The 23,886-nt window shown below is 50.4% G+C and overlaps 1 protein-coding gene across 20 annotated transcripts in view; it reads left to right on the top strand.

Moving 5' to 3' along the window:
- NCOR1 (nuclear receptor corepressor 1) overlaps positions 1–23,886 on the top strand; it is a 1,907,529-nt gene that overhangs the window by 1,736,220 nt on the left and 147,423 nt on the right. For all 20 annotated transcript variants that reach the window (XM_086955042.1, XM_086955041.1, XM_086955040.1 and 17 more), the window contains one exon: positions 22,216–22,367. In XM_086955042.1, coding sequence (XP_086811168.1) covers positions 22,216–22,367 — 152 coding nt within the window. The remainder of the gene's footprint in view (positions 1–22,215; positions 22,368–23,886) is intronic.

Here is a 23,886-nt window from a genome sequence, read left to right on the forward strand (position 1 = left end):
CCACCAGCAGATACAACAGTCATCATCCTCTTCTTCACTTGTTGCATTAGCCACTTTAGCTCTCCTTCTGCAAGTCATAGGTGACCTATAGAGGGCAGGAATGTGTTGCCCATCTGGTGTGCATTTACTTTGAACCATGGGTCCTGCAAGTTAAATATGGTACACCCTTCCATTTTTGTCTGCCACTCTGCATGTTTCACCAGTTTGTCCTCAGACATTAGCACAACATGCTCACATCTTAGCCAAAAAAGTTATGTTGCAGCTTGCCAAAGGTGCATATGAACTGGCATAGTTCCGCACCCAAGCTCTGGAACTCTTTGCCGCTAATCATAAAGAACAGTCCTTCTTTGTGGTCCTTTCGGAAACAACTCAAAACTTGGTTATTTGACCAATAAGTAGATCCTCCTTTAGGGCTGAATTTAGCAGATATCAGCGCCGAGATGCCCAAGGGCCATTGTAGCGCTTTACAAATGTTTAAATAAATAAATAGTGGTGCAGAGGGGCAAAGTATGCTACTTTCGGTACAACTTCGCCAGTCACCAAGCCGGGTGTAGGTTGTTCAGATTTGAGTGTCTTTTCTTTTAAAGATGGTGTTGCCTTTTCATGTGGGTAGTCTGTCCTGCTACCTGCGGTCTTCTCTCTGCTACATTCCTCTAAAGAGGTGAAGAGACTGCACAATTTAAATCCTAAGCACATCCTTAGTTTCTGCTTTAACAGCACTAAAGATCATCGAGTGGGCTATCAATTCTTGTTGCAGTGTGTCAGAAGAGTTCCCGGCCCCACCATGGCCTCCAGCAACCACACACTATCTCGACCTCCTGGTATGGGAAGCCATGGTAAGCTTTCTGGTAAGCCATACCTGAAAGCCATTATACAGGTGTTATTCAAGTGGGTTATACTCCTCTTTGAAATGTCTTCCAACACAAGGGCTCCTTTCGGGTTGTTGTGCAGACTATCGCCGGCGAGTTATCCCACACTGCTGTTCACACCTTTCATGTTTCAGTCAATGCCAAAATTCCTTATCCCAATTATGGTGTTGTGGTACCAAAACCGACTCCACTTGTGCTCTCTACAACGCAATCAAGGCCCCCACACTATAGGGCCGATACCAAGGTCAGAACCAGTTCCCTTGACTTTACAGACTTCCCGGGTGATTTAGAGGTATAGAAGGGAGGCCAAGGGCCTGTTGGAGAATAAGTAATAGAAAGAGAAAAGCCCAGACGAGGGTTTCAGGGAAATTGCTGATGCCAGTGGAATCCTGTGACTTTCTTACCTCGGTCCCGAACCCCCGCCCCCCACCCCCACCCCCACCCTCCTCCTCCCACACCCGGGGTGGCTGTCTATCATGCGGTTATTAGGAGAGTTGTCACTGCTCACTGTGGAAACCTGGACCAATATTATATTAGAGGTGTTGCAGCGAAGTGAAGCCCTACTGGATCATGTCCTTGCCATCTGGGCCAAACCCTTATCCACTCTATCTGCTTACAGGACCATAAACAGGAAATATAGGGCAGTACCTGGTGATGCCTTTCAGAACATCATTCGCCTTAAAGACTGGCAATACAGGCATTCTCACCCTCAAAATTGTCTGTAGGCAACTTCCCTTCAGCACTGGCCGAAGGAGAATATTAAAGACTTTGAAGGCCGATCCAAAAAGATTTTCGTTGCTTGGAGCCTAGCTGTAAGGAAATACCTCTTTTTGTATGGTCAGCCCCACATTTTTAGACTGATGCTGCTGAATTGTTGACTCTGAGAGTGCACTGAGGCCTATTAACCAGATCTCAGTGCCAGTGCTCTGACCATAAAGTATATGTAAAATTGGCTAATCCCAATTGGAAGTGGCTAGTAAGGCCCCAGTATATGGTACCTGGTGCCCAGGGCAGGTAAGTTAGAAGAGTACCCCTGAGCTTGCTGCACTGATTGTGCCATCCTGAAGGTCCTCCAAGTAAAACAAGTCTCCCAGTCTGCCCCTGCAGACTGGTAGAGCAGGTGTGCACTGCTAGCCCGACTTTGCCATTAAAACCAATTGCAAAGCCACCACTTTCCCTGGACATGTGTGTAAGTTAGCCCTATGGCAGCCCTACCGAGCCCTAATGGCAGAGTGCAACATATGACACGGGCAGGAAATTAACTTAGTATTTTCGTATAGTAAAATAGACAAAACTACAGTTTATACTTTGGAAAGACTTGATCGCTCAATTGGTAGTATCTGAAAGAGCCATGTTTAGTAATAGATTCCCTACCTTAGAATATCCCCTGGCGTCAGACTGGATCCGTAAAGTTTTGCTTAGCAGTACCCTTGCGCGTCAGTAGGTGGGGTCCTGCGGCTCCGCGTCTGTCGCTGGCGTCTTATGCGCCAAGATGAAGTTACGGAGACTACTGACGTCAGTTCTTTCTTTTTCCACGCCATCAAGCGCAGATCTGGTTAGAGCACTACCTTAGTCACTTTTTGACTACTCTTTTGAGACTTTTGTCTCCCTTTTTTTCTCCTGGTGCACGTAGGGATGCCTAGCTTTAAGTCCTGTGGGGCCTGCTGTCGCAATATGTCAGTGGCGGACCCCAATGATGTTTGCCTCTACTGCCTGGAGACCGGCCACGACTCCCGGGACTGTAGGGCTATGGACCTGAAGGCCTTGAGGGAGTGGCGCAGGAAGCTGCTGGGGGTCCAGCACTTGTCACGATTGTGAGAAGTTGGCCTGATATTCAGTGTTCACTATTCTAGTGATCACTATGTATCAGTCCAAACAACCCTTATGGTGATTGGTTGTAAGTCAACCGATAGACCAGCTATCCTAGTAGCATGGACAAGAGCAGTCTTCGGGCTAAACTCTAGAGGGCGTGTTAAGCCAGCTGTTATACCATCACATATACCCCTTGAACACCAAGTGAAAGGACACCACACAAGTGTTATGAAAATAAACAGTGTATTTATTTAGATCACAACAGCCCTGTACTCTTTATGAGGACAGGGTACTAAGCACACAACAAAACTCTTACGAAAATACTTTAAGTTGCACAATTAACACAAATGCCCGAGGGGCACGGAAAAACCATATACTATGGAAGTGGAATGCGAAATTACTAGCAGGTAAGTACTGGACTAATAGGCTTTGGAATCGCTAGGACTACGTTACTGAACCTTCAGATTACTAATAGGAGGCCTAGGGGACTCGGGTGCAGAGTGTGCACTCTCACGCGGGATGCGGGACAAAGTCTATGGGAGCTAGTAAAAGCAAAGTTAGTGTTCCCGGGCGAACTCGATAAGGTAGGTCGAAAACGACAGTGACTCTGGACCCTTGGGTAGTGAGGCTATGCTGGGGCACCGAAATGCCGACGTTACCTAGCCCAGGGGCTGCGGCTGCATAGGTCTGTTAAGACGTAGGGAATCTTCGTTGACGGACCAGGAGCCTGAAGAAAGAGTTGCTGGCAGGCGACCAGTGAAGATTGTTCGAAGTGATCCAAGCCTGGATCGAAGATGGATGACACCTGAAAGCAGAGGGGACCAAGTTCGTGACCACTAGCCAGTGATCAGATGGTACCAGGAGGGCACCGGATGGTAGTCACCTCGACCAGGTGAGTGGGCGACGCTGGGCTCTGCAGTCTCACGGACCAGGAGGCGTTGTCGGCGACCAGGATGGAGGTGCGAGCTGTCCCACGATGATTGATGCTGTCGACATCGCTGGACCCAGGAGTGGGGCAACAAGTCTTGGCAAATTCAAGCCCACGCCGTGGACCTAAAATGGCGTCTGGAGTGGACCTGGAGGGTCCGGGGTGCTCCTCTTTTGGAAGGGAGCAAGGGCCAATCTGGAGCAACCAGACCAGCAGCGTTGTTGTCGTTGGGCGCCGTGGGGAAGGCCACAAGCCAGCGGGCTAGTAGCCAGACAACGCGGTGAGCAGCAAAAAGCAGAAGGGCCCCACGCAGATCGTGGAGATGCTGGGGGGCTGGACTTCGGTGCTGGAGCTGCTCCGGGTCGGGGCTTCTCGGACCCCAAAGCACTCACCAGAGGATCCCTCGGCGGTCGTGCTGGATAGAAGTTGTGCAGTTCTGATGATGGCCGGTCCCTCGAGGTCTCGTCGCACCTACGGTTCTCAGCTTAGCTGTAGAGGTAGGTAGAGGTCAGAGGTGCCAGGGAAGCCGGGTCTCGTCGTGCTGGTCGGTCGGATTCCGGAGGAAGGACGTGCAGCAAACCGCAGTGTTCTTTGATGGTGCCTGCGGATGCAGGGTGACAACTCCTTAGTCACAAGGGAGAAATCTTGAGAAGAGTCGAGAGTTCCTTTCGTGGAAAGTAGTTTCTTGATTCAAAGATGATCTGATCTGGAAGGGTCCCCGCTCCTGCCTTTATCCTAAAGAAAGGGGTGGGTACGCGACTAGGTCCTGCCCTAGAGGTGGGACCAGGAAGGGGGGTGGTTACACCCCTCTCCCATGCCGGACTTTCCCCAGGCCAGGGGCTGGTGTGCCCCTGGAACTGGTTCTAGCCGGCAGATGCGTAGTGAGCACCGGGGTGCCACTTGCAGTCACCTTCCTGTAAAGCCCTGCCTACCCAGGATACACAAAACCCTGTCTGGGATGGTGCTAGCACCGCCCCTGACAGGAAACCCTTTGTCCAAGCTCCACTCGCTGGAAGGACTCCCAACTGCAGGGGGTCAGACTCGTGTCTGTGGTGTCAGCATCCATTTTGTGATGCTGAGGCTTGAGTGAACTTTAACCGGGGTTCACAGTTACATACATGTCGTGTCACTCTAGAAGGGTAGAATGCTAACCCCGTCGCCAGAATTGGCGAGGGGTTAGTATTCCAATTCGTATGACACCTTACTCGACATGTTTTGATAAAGCGATACCAGAGATAGCATTTAACCGCGAGGATTATAATGCCCTTAAGAGTATATGGTATGCGTTATCATGGAACAGCTATTAGGACTTGGTTCCGCAAGCTGCAAACGGGCTCAGCTCATGCCAGAGCACCATCTCACACGATTCCAAGAACTCTGCCTTCAGGATTGTCAAGGCCTGCCATAGGAGTGACTGATCGGAATCCGTGTGTCCATTTTAGGGTTAGATATAGGTATACTATATCTAAAGCAAAGGGTGATTACACCACCTTGCCCCAGCTGTCGTGCAGCCAGTTGTGTCAGATTTAGATGGCCATCCAGGGGTGGCATAATACATGCTTCAGCCCCTGGTAGGCCCTGGGTACACCTATGCCCTGAGTTACAGGGTCTGATAAGGTGGCCCAGTACCAATTGGTAAATGCACCTAAGGTACACGTTGTAATTTAGTGAGAGAACAGCTAGGCTGTGGGTCTGATTAGCAGGCCCACAGCCAGAGAAAGTCGTAAACCAGTGAAACAAAAGCAAAAAATCTGGGTGATCATAGGATTGCAGACCCTACTCTCCTACAACGATCACGCTCAGAGTCCAGAGATCTGTTACCGGGACCGCTCACGGGGCTGCAGTCCTCGCTCCCCTGGCTCCAAGTCTTCGCACTCGGATTCCGGTAAGCGACGACTGTGAGAAGTTGGCCTGATATGCAGTGCTCACTATTCTAGTGATCACTATGTATCAGTTCAAACAACCCTTATTGATGATTGGTTGTAAGTCAACCTTATAGACCAGCTATCCTAGTAGCATGGATACGAGCAGTCTTCGGGCTAAACTCTAGAGGGCGTGTTAAGCCAGCTGTTATACCATCACATATACCCCTTGAACACCAAGTGAAAGGACACCACACAAGTATTATGAAAATAAACAGTGTATTTATTTAGATCACAACAGCCCTGTACTCTTTATGAGGACAGGGTACTAAGCACACAACAAAACTCTTACGAAAATACTTTAAGTTGCACAATTTACACAAATGCCCGAGGGGCACGAAAAACCATATACTACAAAAGTGGAATGCGAAATTACTAGCAGGTAAGTACTGGACTAATAGGCTTTGGAATCGCTAGGACTGGACTACTGAACCTTCAGATTACTAGCAGGAGGCCTAGGGGACTCGGGTGCAGAGTGTGCACTCTCACGCGGGATGCGAGACAAAGTCTATGGAGGCAAGTAAAAGCAAAGTTAAGGATATCGGACGAATCCGACTAGTTAGGCTGAAAACGAAAATGGATCTGGACCCTTGGATAGTGAGGCTATGCTGGGGCACCGAAATGCCGAAGTTACCTAGCCCAGGGGCTGCGGCTGCATAGGTCTGAAAAGACGTCAGTAATCCTCGTTGCAGTCTATGGAGCCTGAAAGAAAAAGTTGCTGGCAGGCGACCAGTGAAGATTGTTCGGTGGATCCAAGCCTGGATCGAAGATGGAAGACACCTGTAAGCAGAGGGGACCAAGTCCTGAATCACTAGCCCGTGATCAGATGGGCACCAGGATGGCACCGGATGGAGTCACCTCCACCAGGTGAGTGGGCGACGCTGGGCTCTGCAGTCTCACGGACCAGGAGGCATTGTCGGTGACCAGGATGGAGGTGCGAGCTGTCCCACGATGATTGCTGCTGTCGACGTCGCTGGACCCAGGATTGGGGCAACAAGTCTTGGCAAATTCAAGCCCACGCGGTGGACCTAAAATGGCGTCTGGAGTGGACCAGGAGGGTCGGGGTGCTCCTCTTTTGGAAGGGAGCAAGGGCCAGTCTGGAGCAACCAGACCAGCAGTGTTGTTGTCGTCGGTCGTCGTCGGGAAGGCCACAAGCCAGCGGGCTAATAGCCAGACAACGCGGTGAGCAGCCAAAAAGCAGAAGGGCCCCACGCAGATCTCGTGGATGCTGGGGGGCTGGACTTCGGTACTGGAGCTGCTCAGGGTCGGGGCTTCTCGGACCCCAAAGCACTCACCAGAGGATCCCTCGGCGGTCGTGCTGGATAGAAGGCGTGCAGTTCTGATGATGGCCGGTGCCTCGAGGTCTCATCGCACCTACAGTTCTCAGCTTAGCTGTAGAGGTAGGTAGAGGTCAGAGGTGCCAGGGAAGCCAGGTCTCGTTGTGCTGGTCGGGTCGGATTCTGGAGGAAGGACGTGCAGCAAACCGCAGTGTTCTTAGATGGTGCCTGCGGATGCAGGGTGACTACTCCTTAGTCACAAGGGAGAAATCTTGAGAAGAAGTAGAGAGTTCCTTTCGTAGAAAGTAGTTTCTTGATTCAAAGATGATCTAATTTGGAAGGGTCCCCGCTCCTGCCTTTATCCTAAAGAAAGGGGTGGGTACGCAACTAGGTCCTGCCCTAGGGGTGGGACCAGGAAGGGGGGTGGTTACACCCCATTCCCATGCCGGACTTTCCCCAGCTCAGGGGCTGGTGTGCCCCTGGAACTGGTTCTAGCCGGCAGATGCATAGTGAGCACCGGGGTGCCACTTGCAGTCACCTTCCTCTAAAGCCCTGCCTACCCAGGATACACAAAACCCTGTCTGGGATGGTGCTAGCACCGCCCCTGGCAGGAAACCCTTTGTCCAAGCTCCCCTCGCTGGAAGGACTCCCAGCTGCAGGAGGTCAGACTTGTGTCTGTGGTGGCAGCATCCATTTTGTGATGCTGAGGCTCGAGTTAACTTTAACCGGGGTTCACTGTTACATACATGTCGTGTCCCTCTGGAAGGGTGGAATGCTAACCCCGTCTTCAGAATTGGCGAGGGGTTAGTATTCCAATTCGTATGACACCTTACTCGACATGTTTTGATAAAGTGATACCAGAGATAGCATATAACCCCAAGGATTATAATGCACTTGAGAGTACATGGTATGCGTTATCATGGAACAGCTATTAGGACTTGGTTCCGCAAGCTGCAAACGGGCTCCGCTCATGCCAGAGCACCATCTCACACGATTCCAAGCACTCTGCCTTCAGGATTGTCAAGGCCTGCCATAGGAGTGACTGATAGGAATCTGTGTGTCCATTTTAGGGCTAGATATAGGTATACTATATCTAAAGCAAAGAGTGATTACACCACCTTGCCCCAGCTGTCATGCAGCCAGTTGTGTCAGATTTAGATGGCCAGCCAGGGGTGGCATAATACATGCTGCAGCCCCTGGTAGGCCCTGGGTACACCTATGCCCTGGGTTACAGGGTCTCATAAGGTGGCCCAGTACCAATTGGATATGTACCTAAGGTACATGGAATCCATTTTACAGAGAGAGCAGTAGGCCTGGGGCCCTGAATAGCAGGGTGCCAGGTCAACTAAGTCGGAAAACCAGAAAAACACCAGGCAAAAAAGTTGGGGGCAACCATAGTCAGGTATCCACCTTCCTACAACGACATAAAAAGTCGAAGAAGCACGTTCGTTCTCCAGTATTAGGGGTGTCTTTCATAGATTCACATGCTTAAATATTCCCCGTCGTGAGTCGGGAGTCCCACGGTACATAAAATAGCAATAATGCTAAATATATATATATATATGTGAAAACATAATTCATAATAAAAGAAGAGGTAAATACAACTCAAAACCCTCCAGAACAATTCCTACATAGGAATACATGGTAAAGAGAAAAAACCACTTGTAACACATTAGTGTCATTATGTTAGTCCAAACTACAGCCAATCAGGCGCAAGCACCCTCTAGAACCTTCTCAGAAGCTCCAGTCCTCAGATTTTCTACCACACGTCGTGTGAAGGGAGTCTCCCTGAGCTCTGCTCAGTTCTTTGCCTCAAAGAGCATGAAGTTGGCAGCTGCAAGTTCTGTAGAACTTTTTCTACAAAGACTCTGAAGGACAGAGAAGGCCGACTTCTCCTTTGGCTCCAACGTCTAAAAGACACGGATTCTGCTCTGTCAGACGCAGAAAGTTTTCAATCTGGTCCTTCTACAGCTGCCTCTAAGCGTGGTAGTGTACAGGATATTCCTTCTCCTTTCCTCAAAAGGAAGAAACTGGCCCTGCCTCTGGCCTCTGTGGTGTCTCCTACCACTCCTACTACCGCCACGCCCACGAGACCTGGCTCTCAGGCGTCTTCTGCTGCCTCTAGGAATGTTTCCACGCCTCTTAGGGTTCAGTCGTCGACGGGAGCGTCTACGAGCGCTCCGACGACAAGAACCGCAGTGTCTGGCGACGACATCAGCTTCTGCTTCGTCGACGACTGTCTCGTCGTCAGCCTTCACGTCGACGAGAGTTTCTTTGCCTTCCCAGCCTGTCTCGTCGACGATTCCCATCACCTCGTCAGCGAAGAAAAATTCCTCGTCGACGAAAGCCACTAAGAAATCTTCGTCGTCGAGTAAGATTCCGTCGACCAAGGCCTCGTCGACCAAGACTCTGTCGACCAAGACTCTGTCGACCAAAGCCCCGTCGACGAGGGCTCCGTCTACGGAGGTTCTGCCTACGTCGACGACTACGTCTATGATGGATCGCCCGTTGATGGTAACTCTGACAACGACTCCGTCGACGGCCACACCGTCGACGATGGATTCTTCCAAATTGTCTGCCAAATCAACACCGTTGACAATAGCGGTGGCACCGGCTTCCTTTGCCTCGTTGCCTTTAGTGCCTTTGAAGACTTCAGGATCCTCTGGCACTGCTGATCTTGCCCAACGTTACAGTAAGGCTCCGTGCCAACAGTTATCTGCTCCAGACCTGCAACCACCTTCTCCAATGTTTGCCTCTACCTCTGAGCATGACACTGATTCTGAGAATGAAGGGGACACGTTTGGGGCAGCCCATAGTCCCTATGATTTGATCATCAAATGTCAGGAGTCTGATTCTGACGAAGATGGCGGAGACCAAGAGTCTCAACCTGAGGAACAGTTTGTCCACGTCCATCAGAATTTAAACGACTGTGTATCCGCAGGATGCGGATGATGAAGCGGTTCCAGAACGAGCGACGTTGCCGCCCACAACTTCGTCCCAGGTTCAGACCTGCTCGAGTACCGCGCCTTGAGAAGAAATACAAGGCCCCAACCAGTTCTCCGGCATGCTTGATATCTCACCCTAAGCCGGACTCAGTAGTAACTCAAGCTGCACAGCGTAGAGCCCGGAATCCAGCGTCTCCAATCACCGCGCCTCCCGATAGAGAAGGTCGGCGCCTAGACGCTATTGGCCGCAAGTTTTCTACCATGGCTTCCACTTCTGTTCGAGCAGCCAATGCCTCAGCCATTTTGGGACGCTATGACCGGCAGATGTGGTCGAACATATCTGCATTAGTGGATCTAATACCGGAGGCCTCCAAGGCGGACGCTCAGCAGATTCTTCAGGATGGGAAGAGAGCATCGGAAGAAATGATCGACTGTGCAGTCGATATTGCTGGTACAGGTTTCCGTCTGCTTGCAAGGCAGCTGCCCTCCGACGCCAGGGTTGATTAAAATTCACCTCCTTCCGGCAGGAAGTCCAATCCAGGATCCTTGATATGCCGTATGATGGTGAGTCGCTATTCCGGTCTCACATAGATGATGCTCTGGAGTCCATTAAGGAGGACACCGATACTGCTAAGTCATTGGGCACGTTGCAGTTCCGGAAGCAGCCCTTTTGAGGTGCACGCGGACGAGGCACATCTTCCACTTTTTGAGGAGGACAACAGTACCGCTCCTACAATCAGGGCAACCAGCGTTACGCATCCAATCAGCAGCAGTCCTCTAAACCCTATAGGGGAAAGTCCTCCTATCGCGGATCCACTCCTAAGCGCCAATGACTTTAATCATCCCCAAAGTGTTGGAGGTCGAATCTCTCTGTTTTATTCTCAGTGGTCCTCCATCACCTCGGACCGCTGGGTTTTAGACATTGTACAAAGGGGTAATACCTTAGAGTTCGTCAAGATTCCTCCTCATACTCCACCATCTGGCCCGCCTCCTCCACACCTCAAGGAGCCTTACCATCAAGTCCGTCTTCTTGTTCAAAAAGGTGCAGTCGAAGTGGTCCCGGTGCATCAAAGAGGAGAGGGGTTTTACTCTTGATTCTTCCTCATACTCAGGAAGACCGGAGATTTATGACCCATTCTGGATTTGAGGGCTCTCAACCAATTCCTCAAGAGCCAATCTTTCCGCATGCTGACACTTCTAGAGATCCTGTGTCTTCTATCCGGCGGGGATTTCATGACCACCATAGACCTTCAAGACGCGCACTTTCATTTCCCGATTCTCCAACAGCATCGCCAGTACCTGCGTTTCAAGGTGGGGCAAACGCATTATCAGTTCAAGGTCTTGCCCTTCGGACTTCGATCAGCTCCTCGTGTGTTCACGAAGGTACTGGCTCCTGTGGTGGCTCACCTGCGTCTCCAAGGTGTTCAAATCTTTCCATACTTGGACGATTGCCTCCTCAAATCTCAATCCCACCATCAACTATGTCAGGACACTTGTCTTTGTCAGCAGGTATTTCAGTCCCTGAGGTTGGCCATCAACGTCGAAAAGTCATAGTTTGCGCCACTGCAAGGGAGCTATCCTAGACACAAGACTATCAAAAGCGTTCGTCTCGCACGAGCTGCAACAGAAGATCCTTCGTCTGGTCTCCCTCATTCGAATAAGACAGTCCGTTTCTGTTCGGACGTTAAAATCATTTTTGGGGATGGCATCATCTTGTATCGCACTGATCCCAAATTGCAGGTTCCGAACCCGTCCCATTCAAGAGGAACTGGACGTACAGTGGCGTCAGGTCTCCGGGTCCTTCAACGACCTAGTTGCTGTCACAGCCAGCATGAGAAAGACTTTACATTGGTGGCGCAGCCAACCAACCTGGAGATGGAGACGTCGTTCCTCGTTCACTCACCAGATCTCACGCTCACAACGGACGCCTCTCTGGAGGGCTGGGGCGCTCATCTCCAAGGCCTATCCATCAAAGGCAAGTGGACTCCGCCCCAATGCACGTGGCATATCAACAGGCTAGAGTTGATGGCGATCTTCCTAGCGCTCAAGTAATTCCTACCTGTAGTTCACGGGGAGTCAGTGCTTATCCCAACTGACAATTCCACCAGCATGCACTACGTGAACAAGCAGGGTGGAACCAAGTCTCCACACCTGTCTCGCTTGGCCCAGTCAATCTGGGATTGGGCTCGCCGTCATCAGATCACCTTGACGGCTGTCCATCTGCCGGGAGTGTCCAACATCCTAGCCGACTCTCTAAGCAGGTCCACATCATCGACACACGAATGGGAACTGCACCAGCCGACTCTGGATCTTGTGTTCCACAGATGGGGTCGCCCATCTTTAGACCTCTTTGCAACGCCAGAGAGAATCGACAATGCCCATCCTAAGCAAGTTGGCATCCCCACCCCGGTTCGTGCGGGAATGCCCTTTTGATCGATTGGTGCGATCTATTCGCTTATGCTTTTCCGCCGATTCCGTTAGTACCGCCGGTGCTGTGGAAGATGCGGAGGCAGCCCTGTCACATCCTATTGATCGCACCTCGTTGGCCCAGACAGGCATGGTTTTCGGAATTGCTTCTGCTGTCCCAGTGCGAGCCCATTCCTCTACGTCCTCGTCCAGACCTCCTAACGATGGACAGGGGCCAAGTGTCACCATGGAACCTGAGCACCTTGAATTCGCAGACTTAAACATATCTCAGGAATGCAGGGACATCCTCGCTCATGCTAGGGCTCCGTCTACCATCAAAACTTATAAACTCAAGTGGAAGCGATTCTGTCATTGGTGCGTGGCAGCAAATGTCCATCCAATCCATTCTACTCCGTAGCAACTTCTTCCGTTCTTCCTAAGTCTCGCTCAGTCCGGACTTTCACATGCTACCTTGAGAATTTTCCTAGCTGCAATCTCTCGCTTCCGACACGATGGCTCTTCCTCCCTCTGCTCATCCAGAATCATACACCAGTTCTTCAAAGGGCTCTTCCGAAAGTTCCCACCTGTTCGGCGCCCTCCTCCAACTTGGCACCTCAATGTTGTACTATCTCAACTTATGAAGTCACCATTTGAACCTATCCATAGGGCTGATATCAAGTTCCTCACCTGGAAGGTTGCGCTACTTTTGGCTTTGACTTCATCTTGTCGCGTAAGCGACCTTCACGCTTTCACTAACAAGCCACCTTATCTACAGTTCAAACCTGACGGCGTGGTGCTTCGCACCAACCCCTCTTTCCTACCTAAAGTGCCTACGGATTTTCATCTGAATGAGCCTGTGTTCCTAAAAACCTTCTTTCCGGACCCACGGTCTCCGGGGGAGCAGCGCTTGCATTCTTTGGACATCAAACGATGCCTTAAATTTTACATTGCCAGAACTGCCCCCTTTATGCAAGTCCGACCAACTGTTCATTGCTTATGGGCGACTGCGTAAGGGGCATCCAGTTACCAAACCAACAATTGCCCGTTGGCTTTCTTCAGTCATTACCTTCTGCCATCAACAAGCAGGTAAACCATTGCAGTCTTCAGTGAAGGCTCATTCTACGAGGGTGATGTCTTCATCCACCGTGTTATTTGCCGGTGTGCCACTTCATCAGATTTGCCGTGCAGCGACATGGTCCAGCAGGCACACCTTCACCAAGCATTACTGCTTGGATGCCATCAATGAGGCGGATACTGCAGTAGGACAGGCAAATAAGGTGAGCCTCTGTTCCCTCCTCCTTTGTGTTTTCATGTGATTGCTATGAATGTTTACATGACTGTATTTTTACTGTCTTTGGCTTTTTCCATATGTGCCTAGCAATCTCAGCTCTACGGAGGTTACTGCTCTCTATTCTATTCAAGCATGTGAAACTATGAAAGACACTCCTAATACTGGAGAAGAGCAATTGTTACTTATCTGTAAACAGGTGGTTCTCCAGTATTGGTGTCTTTCATAGATTCACATGCGACCCACCCTTTCCTCCCCTCAGAGGCTCTCTTCTCCTCATGCACTCTAGGTCTCGTTGGTGCTACGAAAATCTGAGGACTGGAGCTTCTGAGGAGAAGGTTCTAGAGGGTGCTTGCGCCTGATTGGCTGTAGTTTGGACTAGCATAATGACACTAATGTGTTACAAGTGGTTTTTTCTCTTTACCATGCATTCCTATGTAGGAATTGTTCTGGAGGTTTTCAGTTGTATTTACCTCTTCTATTATTGTGTATTATGTTTTCACACACATATATATATATATATATATATATATATATATGCAACTGGACGACGATCATATTGTCCAAAATGGTGTATATATTGTATATATTGTAAATATTTGTGAATAGGGCCATTGAGATGCCATGATATGCTGATACACAGCAAGATTAAAATTCACTGTAATTTAGTGAAATCGGCATTAGTATAACACAGGGGTCAGAACACATTGCGAATATGTAACTGTGTGAAGAATCTAACCCACTTAGCAATGGCTGCCCTTTTGTAAGTATTTACATGATTTGTCCTTCTTTCCTTTTCATCTGACAGGAAGTGAATTGTATATATTGTGTTGGGTAACGCGGCACATACGAACACTGACGAAGGACTTGAGGTCTGAAACGCGTCTGTTTGTCTTGTCAGAAAAGCCGAAATAAATCTTTGTAAACTTACCCCCCGTGAGTGCGTTATCGTTTCTGGAGCAAGGGACGATTGGAGCGGCTATATATATATATATATATATATATTTAGCATTATTGCTATTTTATGTACCGTGGGACTCCCACTTCCACGACGGGGAATATTCAAGCATGTGAATCTATGAAAGACACCAATACTGGAGAACCACCTGTTTACAGGTAAGTAACAATTGTTCCTCTCCGACGCCCCCCGTCGGTCCTCGGATGCGGATGAGGGGTACAGGGGTTCTGCCCCTGCAGCTCCTTTGTGTGAGAAGTTGGCCTGATATATGATGCTCACTAATTCTAGTGATCACCTTGTATCAGTCCAAACAACCCTTATGGTGATAGGTTGTAAGTCAACCTTATAGACCAGCTATCCTAATGGTAGCATGGACAAAGCAGTCTTAGGCTAAACTCTTTTGGCATGTGAAGCCAGCTGTTTTACCACATATAACCCCTTGAATACCAAATTAAAGGACACCACACAGGTAGTTATGAAAATAAACAAGATATTTATTAACTAACAAACACCTCTGAACTCTTTATGAGATCAGAGGGCTAAGCACATGACAAGACTTTTAAGAAAAATACGATAAGTTGCACAAATTACGTTGGTGCCCTAGGGGCGCAAGAAACCATATACTAAACAAGTGGTATAAGGAAGTCGATAGAAGGAATGGAGCTGTCCAGAGGCTGTAGGATCGCTGGGACTACACTACCCTAACTTTAGGTAAGTAATAGGAGGCCCACGGAACGCGTGCGCAGAGTGTGAACTCACACGCGAGATGCGTAACAACGTCTATGGACAGTACTGTTCAAGAAAAAGGTGAGTACGGACAATCCTGACTAGGTAGGACTAAAACGACTGTGAAACTGGACACTAGGAGAGTCAATCTACTCTTGAGCACCGAAATGCTCTTGTTACCTCACCCACGGTCTGCGGGTGCATAGGTGCGAAGTTGTGTCGGGTTTCTGTGTTTAAGTCTATGGAGCCTGAAAGAAAAGATGCTGCAGGCGACCAGGAGGAAGATGTCCGGTGTGATCCAAGGGTGGATCAGAGATGCTGAAGACCTGAAAGCAGAAGGGAACAAAGTTAAAAGTCACTAGCCAGTGACTGGAGTGGAACCAGGAAGGAACCAGATGCTGTTGTCGCGATCAGTTGGAGAGTGGACGCTTGACTCTGCAGCCACGTGGACCAGAAGGTGTCTTCGACGACCAGGATGGAGGCACGAGCTGTCCCACGCAGGCTCTCGTTGTCGGCGGTGTTGGTTCCGGATTCGGCGTCAACAGGCCTTGGCAAAGGCAACCCACGCGGTGAGTGGAAAAGACGTCTGGTGCGGACCAGGAGGGTCCGGGGTGCTTCTCCTTTGCAGGGAAGCAAGGGCCAGTCTGGAGCAACCAGACCAGCGGTGTTGATGTCGTGGATCGTCGTCTAGGAGGCCACTAGCCAGCTGGCAAGAGACCAGACAACGCGTCGAGCAGCAAACAGGCAGAAGGGACCCACGCAGATCTTGTGGATGCTGGAGGGCTGGTCTTCAGGGCTGCTCGGAGTCGGGCCTTCTCAATCCCCAAAGCACTTCGTCGACGTTACCTCAGAAGTCTGGCTGGAAGCGAAGTGCAGTTTCTCCAAGATGGCCGGTCCCACGTGTCCCGTCGCACCCACGGGCCTCAGCTATGCTGCAGATGTGAGTTGAGGTCGAAGAGGTCTGGGAAGCCGGGTCTCGTCGGGCTCTGAAGTCTGGATCCTCGAGGGAAGACGACAAAGTGAAGCCGCTGGACGCTTGATGGTGCCTGCTTGTGCAGGGTGGACACTCCTTGCCCACAAGGGAGATTTCGTCAGTCCTCTGTGTAGAAAGTAGAAGTCCGGAGTTTCTTCTTGTAGAATTTCAGTTCAGGATTAATCTGATTTGGAATGGGACCAGCTCCTACCTTTATCCTGCTGAAGGGGGCTGCACTATCACTAGGTCCCTCCCATGGGTGGGATCAGGAAGGGGGGTGGTTACACCCCCTATCCTTTGTCCGGTCTCGCGCCAGAGCTGGGGCTGAAGTGCCCCAGGAACTGGTTTGAACTGGTGTATGCACAGGGCACCTTGTGTGCCCCAGGCATGTCTCATTCCTTTCAGCCCTGTCCTACCTAATGCACAAAATCCTGTCTGGGGTGGTGCTAGCACCTCCCAAGGCAGGAAACCCTTTGTCCAAGCCTCCCTCGCTGGAAGCACTCCCAGCAGCAGGAGGTCAGACTTGTGTCTGTGGTGGCAGCATCCATTTTGTGGTGCTGAGGCTCAAGTTAACTTTAACCAGGGTTCACAGTTAGGTACATGTCGTGTCCCTCTAAAAGGGTGGAATGCTACCCCCGTCGCCAGAATTGGCGAGGGGGTAGTATTTCAATTCGTATGACACCTTACTCGACATGTTTTGATAATGCTATTCCAAAGTTAGCAATAACTGCGAGATTATAATGCACTTAAGAGTATATGATATAGCGTTATCATGGAAACAGCTAAAGGACTTGGTTCCGAAAGCTGAGACAGGCTCAGCTCATGCCAGAGCACTATCTCACATAATTCCAAGCACTCTGCCTCCAGGATTATTAAGGCCTGCCATAGGAGTGGCTTATAGGAGTATATGTGTCCATTCTAGGTTTAGATATAGGTATACTATATCTAAAGCAAAGGGTGATTACACCACCTTGCCCCAGCTGATTGATCAGCCAGTTGTCAGATTTGGATGGCCAGCCAGGGGTGGCATAATACATGCTGCAGCCCCTGGTAGGCCCTAAGTGTATTTATTCCCTGGGTACCTAAGGTACACTGTACAGGGACTGATAAAGTGACCCAGTATCCAATTAGATATGTACCTAAGGTACATGGAGTCTATTTTATCAGAGAGAGCAGGAAGCCTGGGGTCCTGAATAGCAGGATCCCAGGCCAACTAAGTCGAAAACCAGCAAAACACTAGGCAAAAAGTTGGGGGTAACCATAGTCCGATATCCACCTTCCTACACATTGGAGCCTGGGAGTCCTGCGGCCTACCCACCTTTCTCGGGTCCGTCGGTGACTCCCGAACAGGTGCAAGAGTTTCTTGCCACCATGGACCGCCTTTTTAGGCCTCGGGCTCCCTCCGGTGCGCCTTTTGGCCCCGCGGTCATGTGTCCAGATCCTGTTGGCCCGTCGGCGGATCCGGCTTAGACGCCATAGGATCCTATGTCATTGGCTCAGGCCCCGGCACTGCGCCCTCAGCTCCGCCGTCGGTGCCGCAGTGGGTGCCGTTCATTCTGCCCTTGCCCCGGTTCCAGGACCATTTTATTCCTGCCTGGGATCCGCATTGGGAGACGACCCGGCCGTTTGTCCCTGCTCTGGTTCCGCCACCGTGGCCAGCACCTCCGGCAACTAAGGTGGAGGATGATTGGGAGGGGACCGAGGACCCTCTTGCCCATCATTGTCACTCCGAGCAGGACTGGGTGGACAATCTGGTGGTTGCAGGCGACCTCAATGTCTCTTCTGACCCGGGGTTTGCCTCTCCTCCGCCCACGATGGAGGAGGGAGCTTCCTACATGATGGTGCTCTGTAGGCTACTGAGGTCCTCAACCTAGACCTTCCTACGGTGGACCTCAAGACCAACCTCCTCACCAAGGTGCTCCAGACGGCATCTACCTCGTCGGAGCCGCTGCTTCCCTTCAATGACTCCCTCACCAACGTCCTGTTGGGTACTTGGTCGCAGCTGGCCATAGGGGCCCCTGTAGACAAGAATGTCACCATTGCCTGCCTTCCTCACCACCCACCCGACGCCTGAAAGTCTGGTTATCCAAGCCTCGACGTCGCAGAGTGCTTTTCCCATGGCTCTGCCGGATGAGGACTCTAAGAAGCAGGAACAGTTCGGTAAGCGGTTGTTCTCCTCAGCCAGCTTGGGGCTGCGGTCTATGAACACCGCCTGCTTATTAGGCCGCTACTCCCATGCTACTCCCATGCTGTATGGGATACCATAGCTCAGGTGCTGCCTCAGTGACCTGAGGATGTTTAGGTTGTTCTTTCACAAACGGTTGCTGAAGGTAATGGTGCGGCTAAGTTCGCCATTCAGTGTGGTTTGGACACTGGTGACTCGTTGGGCCCGTCAAATGCGTTCCTGGACCAGAAATAGGAAGTGGTTGTCATTCCTACTACTTTTTGGTCCCCAAGAAGGACCAGGGGGGGGCTTGCGCCCCATCTTGGACCTCTGGAATGTCCATCTTGGAACTCAGGAATGTCAATCGCTTCCTCCGGAAGGAGAAGTTCAAGATGTTGACTCTGGCTCAGGTTTTGCTGCCCTCGACCCTGGAGACTGGATGGTAGCGTTGGACTTGCAGGTCGCATATTTTCACATCACCATCCTGCCGGCCCATCGGCTTTACCTGCGGTTCATGGTAAGCCAGGAGCATTTTCAGTTTGCCGTGCTCCCCTTCGGCCTTACCGGCACCCCTCGGGTGTTCACGAAAGTGATGGCGGTGGTCGCAGCTCATCTGCGCAGGTCAGGAGTTTGTCTTCCCCTACTTTGACGACTGGTTGTTGAAGGCATTCTCGCCCCAGGCAGTTGTCATCCACCTCCAGACGACGGCCTACCTCCTGCATTTGCTGGTGTTTTCCATCAACGTGCCGAAGTTGCACCAGAGTCCTTCTCTGAAGCCCCCCTTAATTTGAGCGGTTCTGGATTCGACGCGGTTTCAGGTTTATCTTCCCGAGCAGCGAGCCCAGGATATTCAGGCTATGATACTGATCTTTCAGCCTCTATCCCGGGTTTCGGTCAGGATGACCCTCAGGCTCCAGGGCCTGATGGCCTCCTGCATCCTGCGAGTGCAACATGCCAGATGGCATAGGCGGGCTCTGCAGTGGGACCTGAAGTTCCAGTGGGCACAGCATCAGGGCAACGTGTCCGATCACGTCCAGATCTCGGAGGGCACTGCACAACACTCTACCTTCCCCAACCGGAGCACACAGTGGTGATGGATGCATCCCTCCTGGGATGGGGAGGCCACTTGGGAGAGGCGGAGATCAGAGGCCTCTGGTCTCCGGCGGAGTCCCGGGTCCATATCAATCTTTTGGAGCTTCGGCCGGGCAATCCAACTTGCACTGAAGGCATCCATTCCCTATGTCCGGGAAAGTGTGGTGCAGGTGTTTACAGACAACACCACCTCCATGTGGCATTGCAACAAACAGGGCGGGGTGGGGTCGTGGACCCTATGTTAGGAGGCTCTGCGCCTCTGAACATGGCTGGAACATCAAGGTGTTACCTTGGTGGTTCAACACCTGGCATGTTCTCTGAACACCAGGGCGGACGAACTCAGCCGCCAGTGCTTGATGGATCCTAAATGGCGTCTGAACTCAGACGTGGCGCAAGATCTCTTTCAGCAGTGGGGAGAGCCTTGGATAAATCTATTCGCCACCGAAGAGAACACGCAATGTCATCAGTTTTGCGCGTTGGAATTTACAAGGCGGCACTCGCTCTGCAACGCTTTTTGTCGCGAGTGGAGCTGCGGTCTGTTGTACGCCTTTCCGCCTATACCACTTCTGCCCACAGTGCTGTAGAAGATTCATCGCGACCGGGCCCAAGTCATCCTTGTGGCTCCAGACTGGGCTACTCAGTATGTCAATAGATCCCCCGATTTGACTGCCTCTTCAGGAGGAACTTCTGACGCAGCAGCAGGGGACAGTCCTACACCCGAACATGTCCAGCCTCCACCTCCATGCGTGGAGTTTGAGCAGCGACAGTTGACAGATTTTGACCTTCCTCCCGAAGTCTGTGATGTCAGTCTGGCAGCCAGGAGTCCCTCCACGAAAACGGTATACGCCAGAAGGTGGAACAAGTTTGTGGCATGGTGCACAGTCAAGTCTGTGGATCCCCTTTCTGTCCCTCTTTCTGAAGACATTCTGTTCCTTCTTTCCTTGGCCCAGCAGGGCTCTGCTCTGGGCACTATCAAAGGTTATCTTTCTGCCATCTCCGCCTTTCTACGGCTTCCAGATCAGCCTTCTCTTTTTAAGCCCCCAGTTGTTAACCGTTTTTTGAAAGGCAATACGCACACTTTTCCTTCTGTGCCGTTCATCATGCCTCAATGGGACTTAAACCTTGTCTTGACGTATCAGATGTGCGCTACCTTTGAGCCCCTTCATAACTGTCCTCTGTGTCTTCTCACCTTAAAGACTGCTTTCCTGGTTGCTATCACCTCTGCCAGAAGAGTGAGTGAGCTTCAGGCTCTTTCTTCTAAACCTCCTTTCCTTTCTGTCCTTCCGGACAAGGTGGTTCTTCCTTTCTTGCCGAAGGTGGTCACGCCCTTCCACATCGGGCAGACTATTACCTTGGCCACCTTCTTTCCGCCTCAGCATCCTTTCAGAGAAGAAGAGAGGCTCCACCATCTGGACCCAAAACATTCGCTCTCCTTCTACCTGAGCCACACACAAGTTCCGGGTGGATGACCAGCTCTTAGTTGGATACGTGGGTGCCACAAAACGTCAGGCCGTGCACAAGCGGACCATCTCTTGGTGGGTCGTTCTGTGCATCAAAGCATGTTACTCGTTGGCTAAGAAGTAGCCTCCTGTGGGGCTGCGTGCCCATTCCACCAGGGCAACGGCAGCCTTGGGACACGGTGTTCCCTTGCAGGACATTTGTCAGACCGCTACGTGGGCATCGCTGCACATATTTACCAAGCATTAGTGCCTTGACTGTCAAGTCCGGAGAAACAGCTTCTTTGGCCTTTCTGTTCTCCGTGACTTTCTGGTTTAATCTCATTCACAGACCCACCTCCGGGGTTGGTATTGCTGGGGTATCTATTCGAAGGTAAGGAATCTATCACCAACGTGTCTCTTTCAGATGCACAAGTTACTACTTGTGTAACGACATACCTGTAAGAGACATTAGTTAGTGCTAGATTACTTACAGCCCCACCCATCGTCCCCGTTCTGCGAACTGATTACTAGGGTTAAGGTCATCCCTTTCAGAGCCCTAGTTTCAATGCACCAGTTGTCAGTTTCTTGCATGGCTCTGCGTTCCTGGCGCGGAAAGTTGTGTACAGAACTGACATCAGTGCGCATGGGTGGCGCCTAAGTAGTCTCTGTGACGTCGTCTCGGCGCATACGACGCCAGCGACGTACGCGGATCCGCAGGACGTCACCTACTGTAGCGCAAGGATAGTGCTCAGTAAAACTTTCCGGATCCAGTCTGACGCCTGGGGATACTATAAGGCAGGGGTCTCCAAACCGGTCCTGGAGGGCCGGATCCATGCCAGATTTTTAAAATTACTACATGTATCTCAATGGGGATATCCAAAAAATCTGGCATGGATCCGGCCCTCCAGGACCGGTTTGGAGACCCCTGCTATAAGGTAAGGAATCTATCACTACCTAATGTCTCTTACAGATGTATCTTTACACAAGTAGTAAATTGTGCGTTAGCCCCACAAGGCAGGCTTCAAAGGTGAAGCCGCCTTTCAAGGGCAGATGTGTCACACTAAGGGGGAAGGCTACCCCATTGTTGAGGTAGACAGGCTGGCACGGGTAGCAGAGACGGGAAACCAGTTACCAAGCTGAAGATACACGTAGAACATGGTCCCTTTGAGGCAAGTTATTGAAGGTATGTATCTTTTTCTTTTTGAGGGTGAAGGCAAGACAGACCACATTTTGTAATGTTTCATGAGACGGGGTTGAGACTGAATATCTTCCTCTATTGTAACTTTCTGTCATGTTTGAGACTTTCTCTAGAAGTTTTTACCATTCTCTCAAATTGTTTTATAGAATATTTATTGTAATTCATACTCTGTAACAACCCGTAAGCTAACAGTTGTCTTTTGTCTTCTCTCTGTGTAGCACCAGAGCCCACTCGACAGTATGAAGGCCAGATTAATCGTTTTCGTGCACAACAATCCCCTTCCCCTCAGCCACCTCCAAGCTCGCAGGCTGAAGGTGTTGGACAGGTGCCGAAAACTCACCGACTGATCACGCTAGCTGATCACATCTGTGTAGGTGTTTCTACCCACAGCAGGTCTTAAATATGCTCCATATGGGATAAATAATGGTTCAAATGGACCATTTGTTCATCGGTTACAACTGATTAATACTATACAGTCTTTCTAGTATTAGTGGAAGACTGCAAACTTATCTAATGTGGTGTTTTCTGTGCCAGAATGTTTGTTAAATGAAAATCTTAGATGTGACTTTCAGAAAGCTTTTTTTTTTGCCTTCCCTGATGAAGTGGTCCAGTTGAACCATATACGATTTGTAACCTCACATGTATTTAGGTTCCACATTAGATTACAGGGTTGCCTTCTTCTGTCCTAGCATTTGCACTGGCTTTTGCTTACTACTATTGTGCTTCCAATTCACAATCATTAGGAATATTCACTTATTTCGTTTCATACATCTATAACAGTTTGTTTGAGGATGGTGGTATTGTCTTTGATGACAGATCAGTACTGTTAGAACTTTCCAGACTGCCTACTTGTAATCTAAGATTGAAGACACTCCTAATGCTGATCTTTTATGAAGGCAGATAGAGACGGTAATAAGCAACATGCTTTGTCCTTTAGATCAAATCCCATTTTATTTTGTTTCTGCCTAAATGCCCTCAGATTAGTGCTGTATTTTGTTTATCAAGCTCTTCAACTTGGCTCCTTTTTGGCAACTTTTTTTTTTTTTTTACTACTAAGAACAGTTTGTTCGAGGCATGTTGGCTGCTGAATTCATATCTTGTGCATAGATCGCCGCCTAGTGTTGGGTCCGGATGATTGCACTTGTTGTCTTGGAAGAGTTTTTGAAGTATCACAAGATAGCTGGATCCTCCCTTGGACTACAGTGCGCATGGGCATCTTCTCCATCCTCAGATTGTTTTTTTCCGCCATTGGGTTCGGATGCAAACTCCTATACTCCAACTTCGGAAGCGAAAACAAAACTTTTGTAAAGGCCAAAAGGCCGTCGGTTCGACGGTATTGTTCGCGATCGGTATCTCTCTAATCGATCCAGCCTTCCGTCTCCAAGCGGGCCGTTGGGCCTTTTCGACGCCACGTGAGCCGACCGTCGATGGAAAGAAGTCTGTTTAAAAGGTGCTTGCAATGCCACACCAAGGTCCCACATACTGATAAGCACTCAGTATGCAACAAGTGCCTTTTCCCAAACCATAAAGAAGAAAGCTGTCCAGCCTGTGCACAGTTTCGATCCAAGAAAACTATTCGGAACCAACGAGGCAAGAAATGCAGCGACAGGCACCAGACCCGGACAACATCTTCGATGACGACCAAGAACTATAAGAGGCGCCGGACTCGGACCTAGAGATGGTCACTGTAGAGAACTACTCGGACTCCGATGACGAGATCCCGCCGGTGCAAATCGTGAGTACCCTGCCCCCGACACCATCTACCCCACTAACAACGGCTCCGGTCAAGGCATCGCCAAAAGGTCTTAGCCAAGATCATAAAAAAGTTTTGATTGCCCCGCCATCCGGCTCGGCTCCGAAACCGAAACCTTCAGAAACCCCAGGGCCCA

Source organism: Lissotriton vulgaris, chromosome 2_1 (assembly GCF_964263255.1).
Source record: "Lissotriton vulgaris chromosome 2_1, aLisVul1.2, whole genome shotgun sequence".
NCBI lineage: Eukaryota > Metazoa > Chordata > Amphibia > Caudata > Salamandridae > Lissotriton > Lissotriton vulgaris.